Source organism: Plectropomus leopardus, chromosome 5 (genome assembly GCF_026936395.1).
Source record: "Plectropomus leopardus strain MGB_pleo_1.0 chromosome 5, ASM2693639v1, whole genome shotgun sequence".
Lineage (NCBI taxonomy): Eukaryota > Metazoa > Chordata > Actinopteri > Perciformes > Serranidae > Plectropomus > Plectropomus leopardus.
This window is the reverse complement of record NC_142180.1, coordinates 33256373-33274828: the sequence shown is the minus strand read 5'-3', so window position 1 is coordinate 33274828 and position 18456 is coordinate 33256373. Positions and strand designations below refer to the sequence as shown.

General features: G+C 38.1%; 1 protein-coding gene across 1 annotated transcript in view; it reads right to left on the bottom strand.

Moving 5' to 3' along the window:
- Positions 1 to 18130, bottom strand: part of prdm5 (PR domain containing 5) — a 48293-nt gene extending 30163 nt beyond the window's left edge. Inside the window, exons 1-11 of the mRNA XM_042483814.2 lie at positions 17841 to 18130; positions 17008 to 17091; positions 14318 to 14440; positions 11931 to 12099; positions 10502 to 10679; positions 9642 to 9734; positions 9011 to 9132; positions 7281 to 7360; positions 5072 to 5156; positions 3824 to 3981; positions 3228 to 3321 (exon numbers count right to left, since the gene is read on the bottom strand). Coding sequence (XP_042339748.1) covers positions 3228 to 3321; positions 3824 to 3981; positions 5072 to 5156; positions 7281 to 7360; positions 9011 to 9132; positions 9642 to 9734; positions 10502 to 10679; positions 11931 to 12099; positions 14318 to 14440; positions 17008 to 17091; positions 17841 to 17939 — 1285 coding nt within the window. The 5' untranslated portion in view covers positions 17940 to 18130. The remainder of the gene's footprint in view (positions 1 to 3227; positions 3322 to 3823; positions 3982 to 5071; positions 5157 to 7280; positions 7361 to 9010; positions 9133 to 9641; positions 9735 to 10501; positions 10680 to 11930; positions 12100 to 14317; positions 14441 to 17007; positions 17092 to 17840) is intronic.
- Between the last annotated feature and the right edge of the window lie 326 nt (positions 18131 to 18456).

Below are 18456 nucleotides of genomic sequence, written 5' to 3'. Positions count from 1 at the left end.
TGTTTTTTTGGTTTTTATATTTCAAGTTCAGTAGCTGTTGGGAAAGTTCTCTCACTCCGACAGCTGCCTGAGGATATTTTAAGTCTAAGTTGCTTTCGAGGATCATTGTCTTTAACACCTGACGCTGTGACATCAGCTACTGTTTGACGGCAAATTTATACACATAATCTGTTTCAGCTCCTCACTGCTACCTTGTGTTGTGTTGTCATTCACTGATTTCCGACAGCAGGATTTAAAACTCAGCAGTATGAAAGTCTTTGTTTTATCCCTGGTGATATTTTTATGAATGAAACTTGACAAACGGAGCGTAACAGAAATTTTTGGGCACGGATTATACTAATAATCATCCTCATGAAAAGGTGTCTTTCATCAATTTTTAACAAGCAATTTACGGGAAGTTCGTCTAGGAAAAGAAAGTTTGGTGGATTGTACTTGTTACACTCGTACAGCCAAACTTCTCCGAAAGAAACGGAGGCATTTATAATACAAATCTCAATGTTTTTCAATGAGGCTCAATAAATTTAAAAAAAGTGATTTCACGTGAAAATGCTGCTTTTTTGTGATAAAATCACAACCATGATGCCCTGACAGCAACTCCCCAAAGACAGACACATTTATTCAGTGGCATGTCTCTTCTCTCACCTCCTGTGGAATCACACACTCGATCCTCCCGCCCCACATACTGTCTACAACTCGATACTTAATACGAGTCCTGGTATTATATGGCCTGCCTCCTGAGACAGCGGCAGGAAATGCCTTGAGCTTTACAATCTCTTTGTTATCTGGCTCAATTCGAGGACCAGAGCTGCATCCTGCCAAGACTCAGCTGCAGCTCAGCGGTCTGGGAGGAAAGTTTCTGCAGAGCCACAGCGGCCAGGGACGACCAGACAACCCGAACGCTCTCTAATGTCTCCTCGGTGAGACGTTTGATAGAGTTATGATGTCTGTTATTAATGGAAATGTCCACAGGGGTGAGGAAGAATTGGCCGGTTTAAAATTTATGACTTTTTTTCAAATAAGAAAAGGGTTGCAATCCAAGATGGATGGATCAGAGTAAAGGAGGGATAAAAATCATCTATTCTGAGGTCATTTCTCCTCAAAAACCACTTCATATTTCACAAGTCTCATTAAGTTACTGCACTCTGTATAAAAAATCATAACAATTTGATTTGATTTGGTATTTTTTATCTTGAAATTTGAAGTAATTTTAACATAAAAGAAAAAAATAAACTTTCTTAACTTTTAGATATTCAATTTTAAACCTATGGGTAGTGCTGGATCTGCAAGACATTGGCACATTGTTGAAGCTCTACTGGTGCTGCTACAATACCAAACATTTCTAATTAAAATATAACTTTATAAATATCTCTATATCAATACCAATAAATGACACCAAAAGTCTAAAACATCAGGAAAAGCAATAGAACTTGAAATTCTTTGCCTTTTTAACAACTAAATATCATAAAAAAATCATCTCATGCTAAGATGTTTGGCAAACATTGCCCACACAGTCATAAACGCAGCCTCTGATTGGTCCATAGACTCAACCCCGAGACATCAGCTAACAACGGTAACTGTTTTCAACATGGAAAATCTGATAAATAATCATTGAAGACGTCCAGCGTCAGATTTACCATTATAGATTTATCTTAACAAGTCTCCAAAAAGAAGCCACAGTTCAGGGCTGGATTACAACGTTTCTGAAAGGGACACAATCGTACCCGAGCCCTCGCTGGACCTGTTAACAAAAGCTTCTGGGCAAAAAGAAGTAAATATCTCACATTCAGTATTCCAGAGATACTTTATCGTTGGTAACGTTGTACCATATACGAACAACACTGTCGACCCCGGAGTCTTCTGCTTCTATAGTGTCCAATGTGTCAGATTTTTCTCATTAGACGTGTTTAACGCTTGGTGGTGAAACAAACTCGTGTCTGCAGCTCAGCTGTAAAAGCTTCGCTTGAGCAACACAGTACGCAGTTTATTTTCAGATAATGTTAAATTAGACACCACGTTTATTTTTCACTTGCGTGCAGACAGAGTTTACTTGCCCCAGGCATGGAGCGAGCCCTGCAGAGCGCTGCACACACACACACACACACACACACACACACACTGCTGCTGTCGCACATTGACGCAACTCATAGGAACAAGTAAGAAATATAGCTCCCATTAAAACACTGTAAATCTTGAAGTACTGGTACTAATAAGATGTTATTAATGGCAGGGTATTGCAATACCTTTCTAGTATTGGTACACCATGCAACACTAAGCTCTACTTATACACTGTTAAAATCTGACAAGTTGAACTTAATTAACATTATCTTGGAAAATGTATGTTTACTTAATATTTAAATGTTAAGTTTACTTAAAATTCAGATATATTTACTTGATATTGTGAAGCTTTTGTAACTCAAAAATGACAATTTCAATCAAATCAATCTTTCTAATTGTAGCAACTTCAGTAAACCAAGTGTACTGTGCTATATATCGGTATTCTTCAAGTTGCATACTAGACAGTCATATTTGCATTTTCTCAAACACGTTATCAAAAATTTACATATCTCCAAACTTCATCATTGGCAAAATTATGTTGTTTTACTAAAGTTGCTGACACTTTGAAAAAAAAAAAAATTTTACTTGTCACTCTAACGTAACTGCTTTGCATTTTGCTTTGCACTTTCGCACTTCTGCACCTCTTTAAAATGTCTTTTCCTCAATTTCATGCATTTTATACACTCTATTATTAGCTTTATTTTTTATTAATATTATCTGAATGGGTTTTATTTTCCATCATATGTTATGCATTGTGTGCATTCTATTTTTATCCTTATTTTTTATCTTACTTTTACTAGTATTATTATTAAGTGTTTTTATCCATGTGAAGATGTATTCTATGTATTCTATGTATTCTATTCTGATCTTATCTTTGTTGTAAAGCATGTAGGGCTGCATTTTTTGTATGAAAAGTACTATAGACTTATAGTTTATTATTATTATTAAATTATTTTTTTTAACATATAGCACATATAACTACATTTCAAGTGACATTAACACTTAGATATAAAATAAACATAAATTCAGATTTATAGTTATATTCTTTTTTCAAGGCAGTCGGTTTCAAAGATTATTTTAAGTAAGATCAATTTGTCAGATTTCACGGTATACCTCGGTAATACTGTATGTATTTATCGTGGGAAGGGTGAGTCTCTCACACTCATACTTACTGTTGTGGATGAGTAAGTGACGCTGCAGAGAGAAGGGGGTGCGGAAAAGAGCTTTGCACTCCTCACACTGGAAGGGTCTTTCCTCAGAGTGGGTCTGCGGAGAGAGCAGAGCAGCATCAGCATGTTTATAATGTGAAAGACGAGCCGCCTCAGCGTGGATGTTGATGAAGCTTCTTAAATTGATGCGAGAGGATCATGGAAAAGTCTCTGTGGCAGATTTAGTTTGTTGACTTGATGAGGACAGGCAGCTCGGGGGGCTTTAAGTTCAAAGTGCTTCTGTTTTTCTGGCCCCCTCCTCTCCGTGCCCGACCTATCTATCTGAGTGACACCTCAATCCCAAAAGTAAACACGGGGGACCTCAGGGGGAGAGCAGGCCAGAGACCCCACAGATAACAGCCACCAACGAGATCCTGATTGATTACAGCCTGACTAATAATCCAAGCTTTGAAGTGCCTTTCAATTAATAACTCTTCTCAGCAAACAGCAATCAGCTTCATATAACTGTATAAATAACGCAATTACCGCTGTTGTGAGAGCCTAATTACAGGAACAATTAACTCACATGTGGATTATTATGTGATAGCACATCTGCTCACCTTCTTGTGATTCTTGTAGACGTTGCGGTGGGCAAACTCCTTCCCACACAGCTTGCATTTGTACGGTTTGTCCTCGCTGTGGATGATCTTGTGAGCCGTCACCTGGTCCAGACGCTTGAATGAGCGACTGCAGATCTCACAGGTGTACGGTCGCTTCTCTGATCATTGGAAGATTAAGACAGATGCATTAAACAGAGATGACACATAAAGTTATGGTGCAACATTTTTAAAGAAACTGTAAGATGTCGGGGGGTTTAGTGGCATTTAGCGGTGAGGATGGCAGGTTGCAACCAGCTGAAACTTCTCCTGATTAAAATTCCTTCAGTGGTTTTTGTTCAGGAGGTTTTTATGATCTCTTTCTCTCCAAAACAAACAGATCACATGATATAAAACGGTAAAAACACTGAATAAATCATTGTTTCTCCTACACTGTTTGGCATGTCAGAGACGGGCCGCTAGCCCAGCACCTACTGGTATGTGCTAACCTTTTCCTAAAAGAGCTTAAGATCCAGATGTTCAGAAGGTTTTTACCTGAAGTTGAATTATTCACTAAGTCTCCTCTCCAAAACAAACAGATCAAGTTATTTAAAGTGGTAACTAAAATTACTGCTCTGCTGATCACACAGTGAAGTTGATCTTTGATATCTTGGATATAAAATGCCCTCACTTTATCATTTTGTCCTATAAGACATCTGTGTCAATTTTTTTCATAATTAGTGCATGAATTCTTTGTTTTGATCTGGCAAAATCGTGTTTTGCGAGGTCACAGTCACTTTTGACCTTCGAACTCCCAAATTTTAATAATTCTTGAGTCCAAGTCAAGAAATCCCCTTTAGGTGATTTTGAAATATCACATTCACAAGAATGAGAAAGACAAGGTCACAGTGACCTTGAACTTCAACCTATGACCACAAAAATCTAATGACTTCATCTTTGAGTCCATGTGCACGTTTGTGCCAAATTTAATGAAATGAATTGAAATGAAATTAAATTGAAGGCATTCTTGAGATATCGCGTTCACAACACAGGAAAGATGTACGTACAAACAAACTGAAAACATAATGCCTTCCTCCTGTAGCTGGCACCAAGGCATAAAAACACTCAATGAAACAAAAAGAAAAACACTAACAAAGTTTTTTTAAGGTGATTATACACTAAATAAATCATACTGATTATATTATATTATATTTCTGCCAATATATTCCCCTAAATCCGACACATTGGACCTTTAAAGCACCATTTTCTTACCCGAGTGAGTGATCATGTGACGTTTCAGCTGATTTGTAGAGATGAACTTCTTGTCACAGGCGTGGCATTCAAGTATTTCATGTACCTACAAAAAAAATAAGAGGAAAGCATTTAAGTTTTGGTCCTCCTGATAAGTTTTTAAAAACTTGGGGCAGAGAGCATGTTGAAGTTGAAGGATCACGGCCTGCGATGGTCAACAGAAACTAAATCTTGCCTGCTTTCATTGGACTGATGTCTGCTGACAGAAAAGCAATTAAAGTGATGAAAAGTTCCAATCCTTTTTCTGCTTCAGAGCATAGCTCCAATAATTGCACACTGAATAGTTCCCCGGCGTACAGCTACAATAGCATATGCTAATGTGAAGCAGCTCCTCTTGTCACAGCTGCTACTGCAAAAGCTTGTTCAGCTAAATGATGATAATGGCAGTTTTAAGCTGCTTTGCAGCTAACGTGTCATTATGGAAAGTTTGATTGCTCCTCTGCAAGAATAATACTTAATGCCCCGACGTCTTTGATGGGCGCTGTAAGAATACAATATGTGACATATTTATTATAACACTTTGTGTTTGAGTAGAGCTCAATTATTCTAAACAAGTGTTACTGGAAAAACATCATTTATCAGAATCTAATGTAACTCCGACCTAAATTTATAGTAACACACTCAGCCTTTTCAGATCTCAGATTTTGTAACAGACAATGGTTCGGACAATAGTGCATGATTGGAAATAATTTCGGCTATCATGAGCCACATAACAGCAGAACTGGCACATAGACACATAAGGAGGCCACACAGGAATATTACATACGCCTATTTTAAAATACCCCAGAGGTCTGAAACTGGAGATACTGACTCATACACACATGAAGTAGGTTAAATGATGCACTGCAGAACTATGTCACAACTTACAGGTGACTTTAAATGTTCAACAGTTTGAGGGTTTCTTAATCATTTATAGATAGGGTGGATTAATCCCTGTTGGTGAATCCGGATGGTCGAGGATGACGAGAGAGAATGAAAATTAACAGTAAGGAACAATTAATGAGGAATGTTTGTAACGACCAATAATATGATTTGTCTGAGACAATTTGCATAATAAACAAATGGCATCACAGAAAGCCCTGCCTTGACCTGAACTAGATAACAAATGATTTATCTGTGCAGGAAAAATGGCCATCTGTGACTTTTCCACACCAATCTTATATTTTTTAGCTAATTATTAAATACTAATTACATCTTTAAAAAAACCCTCCTGTGTATTTTGGCATTTTATGATATTTCATATTTCTCCAATTCATATCTTGACAATATTAATAAGCCCAATAGCTTTGTCAAATAACTGGTTTGTATATCAATAACAGTAAGAATACCATCATGCGTGATCATTTCTTGGGATATTTGTTGTTTTTTGTTTGATTGTTTGTCCTGTTTTGTCCTGTCTTCTCAAAATTTCTGTCCCAATCCACCCCCATGTATGCGCTTGAAATCAATACCCTGCTTTTGTATTTTTTCTGTACCCTTTTGCACTCACTAAAACAAACAAAAAACAACAAAAAAACAGGACTTTCCTAACAAGAAGTAACTTTACTTGCTTACACCTAATCTATGTAACACTGAGCTAATTAAACCTGCAAAGAACCATCCACACATAGATGTCTAAACAGCACGCGTCAAAGCTTTTGTGAACTGAACATATCCTGATTTTGGCAATACACAGTTACAACACAAATCTTTACTTGTATGAATAGTTTTTAAACATCCTTCGTTCAAATCTGTAATCCATCAATAAGAGGGAAAATCCTGACGCCAAGTTTTAAACCTTATTGTCTGCCAGCGGAGCCTCTTGAATTTCACAAGACCTGTGGGATGAGCTCGTGAAAAAGAAACCACCCCTCTGCTCTTTGTCACTGAGGATATATTTGTAACAACCTGATCATAAAGACAGCCTCACGTGGAGAGGGAATAACCGAACAAAGTGAAGTCAGAAGCTCAGGGAGCAGAGACGAGGCGAGATTAAGAGGTTAGACTGGGTTACAGAAAAAAAGTGGAGTGTGATGGATTCCACTGTACAGCAAGAAACGGCATAAAAGAGACATCACTGTTCAAATGGATCATGCAAAACTGCGTAAGCCGAGTAAATCCTCTCAGATCGGATGCAAAGTATCCGCTTGGGGATAATTTGAGCTGTGCAGTAGATTTTGCAGAATCTCACCTTTCTGTGTTCTTGTAGATTCAGAGAGGAGGAGCATTTTCTGTTGCAAATGGTGCATGTGAGTTTCCGACGTGCACTCCCTTTAGAGGAAAGAAAAACGGGGTGTTAAATCATCAAACATAACCTACATGGGGGGGGGTTACAAAAGTGGGCAACTATGACAATAATTTAAAGACAATCATCACAGCAACAGAAAAAAAAGAAAGATTCCTTCTCATTGTGGGCCCAAAATCCCACCATCCCACCATTTTGGGACCCTCCCCTTATCCCCATCTGAATCGCATGACCCACATCTGACGAGTCTGATCCACTTCCCCCCTCGCCCACACACACACCCCTCATCCTGACCACATTGGTAAAACATAAAGGGCCGGATCTCGACTCCATCAGCCTCTGAGACGGATGTCTTAATCTCGGGTTGATACTTGATTCACGTGTAAGGCTGCGCAGATCCCCGCTGCCCTACATCCCATCATAAATAGCTGCGCAAGTCCAATTATCTGAAGGAGTGAGTCGCCCCAGAACACACAGGTCAGCAATTATGGAGCGCAAGTAATTAGAGATGTGTCTCAACATTGCAGAGATTTTAACTGATCGAGGTCAAGTACTGTTACTGCTGCTCCATGAGTGCTGAGGCTGCTAATGGACAATTAACTTCATTACATGAGGTTCTGACTAAAAAAAAGAAAAGTGCTGTGGATCTGAGTATGTGAGAGAGAGAGAAAGAGAGAATCATAGCCGGGTTTTAAATTGTCAAGCAAATTTTAAGCAAAATGTTGCAAAAAAGAAATGTTGAATTACATACATTTACATCAACTGATTTGAAGCAAATAAACTGGATTCTGTAAATTGCAGTTTGGTCCTAAACTGGCACTATAGGCGACACTTCACACGTGGCAGTGATCCGCCAGTGAACAGAGGAGAAGAAGTAGAGATTGCAACCTGGAAACAAAACAAGATGTCTTGGCCATCGACGGGAGGAAAACTGACGTCCTTAGAATTAGTTTAATTTGTGATCCAGACGATAAAGACGAGTGATCGTGCAAGAGATGGAAAAACAGACGCACACTAGACTATGCTCCCATAAATTTTTTATTTAATTACCACTGAGGTGAGGTAAAGCGTGAAGCTTGGAACGTCACCTTGGTGGTAATTCAATTAAATATTTAGGGAAGACAAAGACAACTTTATGCAACGATTCTATTCGCCAAAAAGTCTCAGACAGTCAAAGCAGCTGATGAGTCATGTGAGTTTGAGCTTTGATTCTCTGTCCGAACCTGATTCGGTCCAACCCGACCTGCTGGGTTCAAGCTGGACCAGGATGTTGTTTCTAGCTATTAACTTGGGCAAATTTGTGTTTTTCATCGGACTTGGGCTCAAAACTGCTACCGTGGGTCAGGCTCGGGTCGGGTTTGGAGAGAAACTGTGGGGGTTCGTGTGGAGTTGGGCCTGATTTTTTTGGAACCGATTGCAGCTCTAATGTGAGTAAAACATTCGCTACATCAAATTTTATTTTGCCAAAGTTTCCATATCTCATTTATCCTTTAAAATCTTTTTCAACAAAGGCAAAAGAACCACCTCAACCGAGCTTAAAAACTTTTTTTTGCACAACTGAGGAAGTTTAATCAAATCTTGCCTTTTGCATTTAGTTCTTCTGATACTGTTCTTAAAAATGCATATGAAAATATGTTTACAGAAACACAGCTACTGGGAGAGAGAGAGATGCCAACCTGTGTGAACATTTCCTTTGTGCTTCTTCAGAGCGTCTTTGCTCTTGAATCTTTTTCCGCAGCTCTCTGCTTTGCAGATGAACCTGGCGTCTCCTTTACAGGCCTCCTTATGCTGCTCAAAACTGCACACACAGGACACAGAAGAAGAAGAAAGAACTTTTTTTAACTGTGTGTGTTTTGGGAGGTGATTGGTATGTGTCACTTGCACTGTTTGCAGGTAATAAATGTCCTTTAACCCTTTGAGACCTGAGCAAATTGAGGAATGATAGAAGAAATAACCCCAAAATATTCAAGAAATAAGTAAAAAAAAAATCAAGAAAATTACTTGAAAATTAGTTTAAAATGAATACTAAAAGACTTAACAATAATTCTGTAGCATTACTTTAAATAACCATGATAATTATAACTTTAGTTTTGCTTTTTTATTTTTTCCCTAGACATAATAATTATCTAAATTTCTTGAATTTGTGTAACATTTCTCATCAAGATGCTCATTGCGTCTTTTCCATGTTTTTGAGAGAAATTACAGGAGTTTGCTCAGGGTTCAGAGGTTTAAATGTCAACAAAGGCAGCACAAGATAAGTGATGTCACTTCAGGTTTTAAAGGGTTAAGCAGTGTACTGTATGTTACCTGGATATTGAGCTGAATGTGTTGTGGCAGAGGGAGCACTGGCGTGCTTTAGAGTCACCTGATGGGTCCACTGACTCAGAGCAATGCAAAACACTGGGGAAAGATTCAAAATATAAACAAATTAGGCACCAAATTGGAAATGAAACTCTTCAGGGTGACAGCTGAATAAGAGTAAAGATTCAAGGAGGATACAAATTAATCAGGATCTATCTTAGGTCTTAAACCTGTTACAGAAATCTTCAAAATCTTCAATAAAATTAACTAATTAAATGTTAATAAAGGAACAGTTTGAGATTGGGAAAATAAACATAGATAGATAGTTCTGTACTTTTAAATATAAAGCCACAGCCATGAGATGGTTCGTGTAGCTTAGCCTAAAGACTGGAAAAACTACAACTTCGGGTTTTATGGCGGTTTATTAACTGGATTGTCTTTTGGTGTCATGGTAACGATAAGGATCCAGGGAGGATTAAACAAACAAGATATAACATGTTAAATGGTAAGCTTTAGAGGTGCTGGCGGGTGGATTTTGTAACTTTTGGACATAGTCAGGCTAGGCTCAAATTGAACAAACAGACATGGTCTAAATCTTATCATTTAACCCTAACTCTGCCTTTTTTTTTTGTTATAATTTTTTTGTAACCAGCAACATCTTCCTTCTGCACTAATTGATGCATTTTTTCTATAAGAAGCAGGGAAATTAATATGCTTTAAGACTGAGAGTCATATTATATAAATCCTAAATTGCTGCCAAATTGATTAAATACATTTCCAGACTTCATGATGACCTGCTGTTAGAACAATTAAACGTTAAATAAAACTTTACTACAGCCAGTTTAGTGGTGGAGCAGGGAACTCACTGGCGCTGCAGAGCCTGTTTGATGGGGAACTTCTTTCCACAGTTTTTGCATTTGAACTCCTTCTCCTCTGTGCTCGGCCTCTGGTGCAGACTCTGGAGGTGGGCGGCCAGGATCTCCTCGCTGGGAAAGCTGCTCTCACACAGCAAGCAGGGGTGGTCCTCCTTCTTTATTACTAGTTCTGAGGAGACGTGGCACACACACACACACACACACACACACACACACACACACACACACACACGCAGTGAGCAGAGATCTGAGAGGCAAAAATACGACCATTTCTGTTTGGTTTTCTTTGAAATGTTTATGATTAATAAAGGAGCTCTATATGATATTTAGAGCCGATCTGTGATTCAGAAGTTGTCTGCACACAGCTCTCAGCTAGAGCATTGACTCTCTGTCTGAGCCTGATTGGGACCAGCCCGAACCATCGGGGTCAAGACGGGCCGGCATGTGGTTTGTCAACATTCTCCTGGGCTTGGATCGGGTCTGGTTCTCGCCAGTCTACCACTGTTGTTGTTGTTTTTTCTTTCAACTGCCAGTTCTTGTGCTTAAATGGCAGGAATGCAGGGGACTAAATCAAATGAAGTAGAGAGAGAGAGGCAGCATGATGGCAAAACGGCGCATTATAGTGGAGAACCGGGAGAGTGACATAGAGAGGGACGGAAAACAAGAGAGAGAGGGGCTGCAGAGTGACTTTTTTAAAGATTTTTTGGGCCGAGGCCTCAATCAAACCCACAGCTGCTGCAGCGGCGCCAAATACCAACTGAGCTCATGGGCACCCAAAGCTGCAAGGTGACTTGATTTGCGGTGTCTGTTTGTGTCTCCTCAGCAGTAGGAGAGAATTGTGATGGAGAGCGGCGATCATCATCTGTGTGCCGCATCGGTATAGACCGCCGTGTGCACTGAGAGAGTCGCTCTGCACAAAACGCAAAGCCAACATGCAGATATTAAAATAACAGAAGAGAAGAAGGGGAAGTGTTGCGAGGAAAAACACCAGCCCTCAGCTTGTAGTAAATGTATAAATATAATCGCATGTGAGAGATAGAGTGTAGAAATTCAGGTTTTTAATCAGGCAGACCAAAGCTACTGCCCTTCCTTCCCTACTGGACAGAAAATTTCAGTTTCATGTTAGTCAGTTTGAGCTGCTTTTTTCGGGCCCGATCAAAGCATTATTCTTAACATGGAAGTGGCTGAGGCGGCGGCTGGCAGCTAACAAACAGTGCTAACAACGGTAACGGTGCTGACGCTGTTATCGTGGGCAGGGGCGTTCTTTCTTGTCGACCACAACGAAGAACAGAGAAGAGTAATTGAATAATATTTCTCTGAAGCGAATCATTGTTTGCTGCTATATTAATGCTCTGAATATCATAAAAAGCTCCTTTAATATCAGTCTGGATTAAAAAAAGGCAACATAATTCCACTGTACCCATTTCAACAAGATGCTTGGCATCTTTACTGTTTTCGTCGTCATCTCTGACGACCTCCTCCTCTTCTTCCTCCTCCTCTTCCTCCATGTCACTGTCCAGGTAGCCTATCAGGAGCTCCGTGTCTGTCTCGATGTCATCCACAGCCAGGTAGAAGATGTTCTCTCCATCCTAAAAGACAACAACATGATTATTAGGGCTTGGTTTTGTTTAATTAATTACGATACCAGTACCATCACCCTTAAAGTGATACAGATACCAAGAGAGTACTTCATTCGAAGTATCATTTTTTCTACTTCATTTGACACTGTTTATGTTTTTGGAAGCCTTCAGTTGCAATAAATGCCACCAGATGCTGAAGGCATGCAGCCATACTTCCAAACATTTTAGTGGCATCTCGGCACGCTGAAATGCCAACTCCATCAAATATACCACGCTAAACTTAACCACACCAAAGATTGTTTGGGATGTAGCTGCTGCGGTGGTGGGCCAAATGCATGTCACATTATATTAAAAAAATGCTTGCAGTGACTGGCTGTGAGTGGAAAAAACATACAAAAGCCTTTTTTTCTATTGTTTTGGTATGGTTTGAATACAGAAATTCTGATACTATTTGGTGCTGGGTTATTTCTGCTGATACTTTTAATGTATTGGATTACAATACCCAGCCATAATGGTTATAATACAGTAATCACACAATAAAAACAATGCCATGGAGCACTGGCAGAACTACGCCTAAAATATAATATTGAAAGAAAAAGTGGTACAATTACCCATTTTAATGTTACTCCTTTTTGGACATTTTGTTTACTGAATATGTGCAATGGGCATTCTAGTGTTTTCTTGCTTATATTTTATTTTGTTCTCCTATTTTATTTGGCATGTTTGAAATAAAGATCTAACTAACCAAAAAACTACTAATGAGAAAAAAAACAATAAAAAATATTCGAAACAAAGATCTAAGTAACTAAAAAAACTGATAGGAAAAAAAACAATAAAAAGAATGCTTGAAATAAAGATCTAAGTAACTAAAAAAAACTAATTAGGAAAAAAACAATAAAAAGAACTAAAGTAACTAAAAAACGAATTAGGAAAAAAACAAAAAACGTTTGAAATAAAGATCTAAGTAACTAAAAACAATCAATTAGGAAAAAAAACAATAAAAAATGTTTGAAATAAAGATCTATGTAACTAATAAAACCTACTAATTAGGAAAAAAACAATAAAAAGAACTAAAGTAACTAAAAAAATGAATTAGGAAAAAAACAATAAAAAATGTTTGAAATAAAGATCTATGTAACTAACTAATAAAACCTACTAATTAGGAAAAAAACAATAAAAAGAACTAAAAGTAACTAAAAAACAAATTAGGAAAAAAACAAAAAATGCTTGAAATAAAGATCTAAGTAACTAAAAACAACTAATAAGGAAAAAACAATAAAAAAGTTTCAAATGAAGATCTAACTAACTAACCAAAAAACACTACTAATGAGAAAAGTATTCTTTCTAAAATTAGCATTTATGGTCATACACACAGAAACTTTTTAGGCTGGCTGGAGGTTGAATTCATTACACGCAGACGACAGTCTGTTCGGGCTGATTGAGACTGCAGGTCAAACAGCTCAAACCCTTTAAAATGTTTGTCATTAACTTCCGTGTCCTTAAAGGTCATGCTAATAAAATCAAACAGTCATTTTGTTTTAACTATGGGATTCTAAAGATACATAAATAATGATTAAGAGGAGGAAAGCCACACAATAAATGTCACTGTTGATGGAACGCAGAGCTTTAACACACGTGATGACCTTTAAACGACCATTCACTTTGGGCATTCGTGCAATAATGGCAAGAACTACTTGGCCCCAAGACCCCGAAATGTTCATCTCCTTTTCATCTGCCCTATATTTTTCTTCCACCATGAGAGAACAATCTGTTTTATCTTTTGCACAGGAGGGCAAGAGGTGAAATTTCCAGATCTAGCACGCAGGGGTTCACTTTTCAGTTCACTCTCTCACCACTGACCTACAAAGCCTATCTAATATTTACGTTTTCTGCAAAATTTAAACTCAGGTGGTCATCTGGGATTAATTGCAGAACAAACACAACAAAGTGCTTCCATTTTTGACCTGTGCTACTAAAAAAAGTGGTTTTTCAGATGTTGTTTTGAAGGTTTTTCAGGCTGTCCTCTCCTAAGACTTTAAATATTTTAAAAAAATAACAAATTTCCAATATTTTATACCCCTGTGTGTAAAAAAATTCTCTGACATATTAAAAAAAATCATTAGCTGGTCGTTACAGATGTGTACTGCCTGTAAAAAGTATCATTGTCTTTTAGTCTGTGTCTTCAGGCAGGTCTGAGGGCTTCGTGGTCCACTGAGAGGAAATGTACCTGTATGGCTGCCAAGTTCTTCTGCTCTTGTGAAGGCGCCTGATGGACAAACCGCAGCCAGTTGGCATGGCGTGGGTTACTAGCATCCAGAATATACAGCACATCTCCTTTACTGCCACGAACCTGGGAAAAAAAACAATAACTGCATGAGTCAGAAGTGAAAAACAGATTCTTCTTCTCTTGGTTTTATGGTTTGTTTTCTGTGCATCAAAGTGTGCCAGCCTTACATATGAACACCTACTGATGTGCGCAGGCTCACAATGTGGCAGCAACAGATAACTACATCACAGCGTTTATTTCCGTGGTTACCATCAATGGCTTCCCCAACAACATAAAATGAGAGTTAAATCTGCCGTTATGTTTAATTGATCTGCATTTAAATGTTGTCTTTATCACTGAAAAACTGGGAGCGAATTTGCAAGCAGCTGTGTCTTCCTGTCACAGCTGTGCTGCGATAAAGGATGTGTTTTTTGCTGAATTGAGACAAGAGCCGCAAGATTATTTACCGCATTATGTTTATTACCACATTACACATTTAACCCTTTAAAACCTCAGTCGCCATCAGGTTTCTTGCGCTGCGTTTAGACGCCTTTCACAAGCATTTGATCCTCTGAAACGTGAGAAGAAATTTCTTTTAAAAGCAATTTTGGCGAGAAATTTCCTGCAGAATTTAAGAAATTTGTAAAAGGTAAAAAGAGAAAGTGGGAGAAATAATTAACAGAAAAAAACTTGGGGAAAATGTGCAGAAAACTGTATTTATAACTATTACATTTAAAATTATGTTACAGAAAGAACATTTTACGTTATGTTTTTCACCCTTTTCCAGGTAGTTACCCTCTCTTTATTCTGTTTACCCTTTTTCCTAAGGTGTTTTTTTAGGTAATTTTCTTGTAACTTTTGACTAATTTCTTGCTTATTTGTAGGTCATTTCTTGTTGAGTTGCTCATTGTCTTCTTTCTGTTTTTGAAAGAAATCAAATCAACTTGGCGCAAATTGCAAAAAGTGAGTAAAGGGTGACAAGAAAATGACCTGAAAATGACCTTTCAAAAAAAGAGAGAATCATTATTATTAACTATCAAATAACCAGAAAAAAAAACCATGAAAATTATATTTAGGGTTATTTTAATTATACATTTAGAATTTGGTTATGGAAATGTATATTCATATTGTATCATTATTTATTTACTGTTTTATTTTAACATTTTTTTCAGGTTACTTCCTTTTTGTTCCTTTTTTTTTTCTTGCAAATTTTTCAGTAATTTCTTGTTAAGTTGCTCATTGCTTTCTTTCCATGACTTTGAAAGATATCAAGCCAGTTTGTTCAGGTTTCAAAGGGTTAATACAGCTTTTACAGGTGTCATGCTGGTGATATTTTGCTGAAAACAACAAAAAGTCAACTACAAGCGGAGTCACTCTGACAATAAAATCAGTATTGGAGCCTAAAAAGCTGCATCAGGTATCGAGAAGAACATGAGTACTCACAAATCACATTAATTACTTTAAAACTTGAAAGCATTTTTGTGAGTATGATTGTGAATGTCATCATGAAAAATAATAGTAACTGCATGATTCATCCACAGTCGTCGTTTGGTATTTTCGGAGGCCTCAGAGTCCCTCAATGTCAGCATGAAATTATGTGAGGAGGCTCCAGAGTCTGAAGGTTAAAACACTGTAAATGAAGACCTTGCAGATGTTCAGACTCCAGTGTTAAACAGGTTGGTCTGAGGGTTACACATGCGTCTGTATGACGTGTGAGACACCCTTGATGAGGCTAAATCATTGTTTTGTTACTTTAAGTTTTTGGTCTCGCTGCGTAAATGCATACATGTGGTACAAAGGTCTTCTCTGATGTCAGATTGGTGCTTTATTAAACACATATTCAAGATCAACTGTGGCTCATCGAGTTTATTCTATTATTCATCTCAAGGAAGACTGACAACAAGAGTTCAAGTTTTTCCAAATCACCAACACAGCAAGATGTACTGCGCAGCTATTGGCAACTACTGTTTCAGAGCGACAAAGAAGAAATTCCCTGTAAACAGTAGGCAGGTGGCATTACAGATATGAGCGTTGAAATAAGACACAAAATAAAGTGATTTTACTGAAATATTTTAAATTCAGATTTGTTTTGGGGTTTTTTTTGTTGTTGTTTTTTTCTTTTTGAGCAAGCCTTTGTTGCAAGGATCACTGGAAATTTGAAAAAAACAATTAAAATTTCTATTTTTACTGTTTTCAGCTATATTAAATGTGTATTTTAAGCATTTAAACAAAAAAAAAATTGGCAGATTTGACCAAAGTTTGAGATTCAAAATAAAATGATTTAGTTGAATTTCTTTTAGTTCAGATTTGGTCTGTTTTTTTTTTTTTTTTGGAGAAAGCATTCTTCACACGTGTGTTCAAGGATCATTTGAAATTTGAAAAACCAATGACAATTTCTATTTTTCTGTTTTCAGCTATCTCAAAGGTGTAATTAGGGTGTTTTTTTTAAAAGAATTGTCCTTAAAATAAACTCAAAACACAGCCATTTAAAGTTGTATGCCCCTCCCGAGTGCTTAAAAAAATATTTGACATGCCTCCCCCTTTTCGCACCACCCCTCCCCTTCCATAAATACTGAACAGTCCCTTACACGTCTAAATTCTGTGACCTTTGACCGTGTGCAGCGGTGTAAAAAATATGTTTGTGCATTCACCTCCCACATGAGCCTGGTGTCCGAGCTTTCATCCAGCTCACTGGGCAGCTTTTTCTCACCTGCAAAGGGGCCAAACTTTTCTCCCTTTAAAACAAACACAGGGATCATCGGTCAAACATGATGCAAGAAACTGGCGTCCACAGTGAATTACATTAAACACTCAAACACTCCAGCGAACTGTCCAAACCATGATTTCTGCACTGTGGGTAAATGCTGAATAGCTTAGTGGGCACGCCTGCTGATTAATGTGACATAATACATCCTTCAGCACTGGACTTTTTTTCCCTTTTGACCTCACAGAGGAGCCAAAAACCAAGGGGGCGTGGTCAACAATGTGCTCTTGTTTTACATGCATGCTTCATCCTCAACCTGCTTTAAATCAGTGCCACAGATTTTAACAACAAAAGCCAGCTGCACGTGAACGCATCACTACTGATACATGAACTCATTCATTTTTGACACATTTTAGCAACTTCATTTTCTTCACATCTAACAGCAGTGGGGGAAATGTCTTTGCAAAACGCCGTAAAAACTCGAGCTGAATGTAACATTTATGTAGAGTGTGTTGCACGAGACACCCGCGCGACCCTCCTGTGCAGACATGAATACATTGTTATGTAGTGAACGAGAGAAACTACTGGAGTCACTGTAGCTACGTGGCACTTCACGTCAGAGCAGCCCTGGGTTGAGACTGAGACTTTGACAGAGACTAGAAGGAATACGGCGAACAGAAAAAACTCTCCACAACGCTTTTAACTCGTTATAAAGTCACATAAAAACGCCTCGCGCGTGTAAACTCGGTTACAAAGTTGCTCAGTCAGAAAACAACAAACCTTTTTCACTCGCCTCGCCGTGTACAGACCGATTCCATCCTGGACCTTTGACGATTTCAGGGAAAATCTGTCTGGCACATACATACCCAACATTGTCATTACTCGGAAATGTTTCCCTCAGTGACAATTAGTTGGCTTTGTATCAGATATGTCAGCGGAAGTGGCTAATAAGCATTGTCAGTTTGAGTTTGGAGCAGATAGTTTCTTCGTGAAGCGGTCCAGGTTAAACTTCTGTTGCTCCTGCTGCAGGAAACAAAAGCGGCGTCCTGATTGGTCAAAAGTTTGTAACCAGAAGCTACCTTTGCTGTCGTGCAACACTGCAGCCTCGGTTTCATTCAGGCTGATCTCCCAGCATGCACAGGATGAAAAGCAGCACTGTGAGGACAGTACTACTGCAGTAATACACCCAAGAGTTGTAGTTGTCACTGTGTAAAATAAGATAATCCTTCATTAATCCCCCAGCGTGGAAATGTGCATTATTACAGCAGCAAACGGATATCAAATCAAGGTTTATACAAGATAAATGAAGCAAAGAACAATATAAATAGTATTCAAAAAACAGCTTAACAAAATATTTACACCAATTTACACCAATTGCACATGGAAATGATAATAA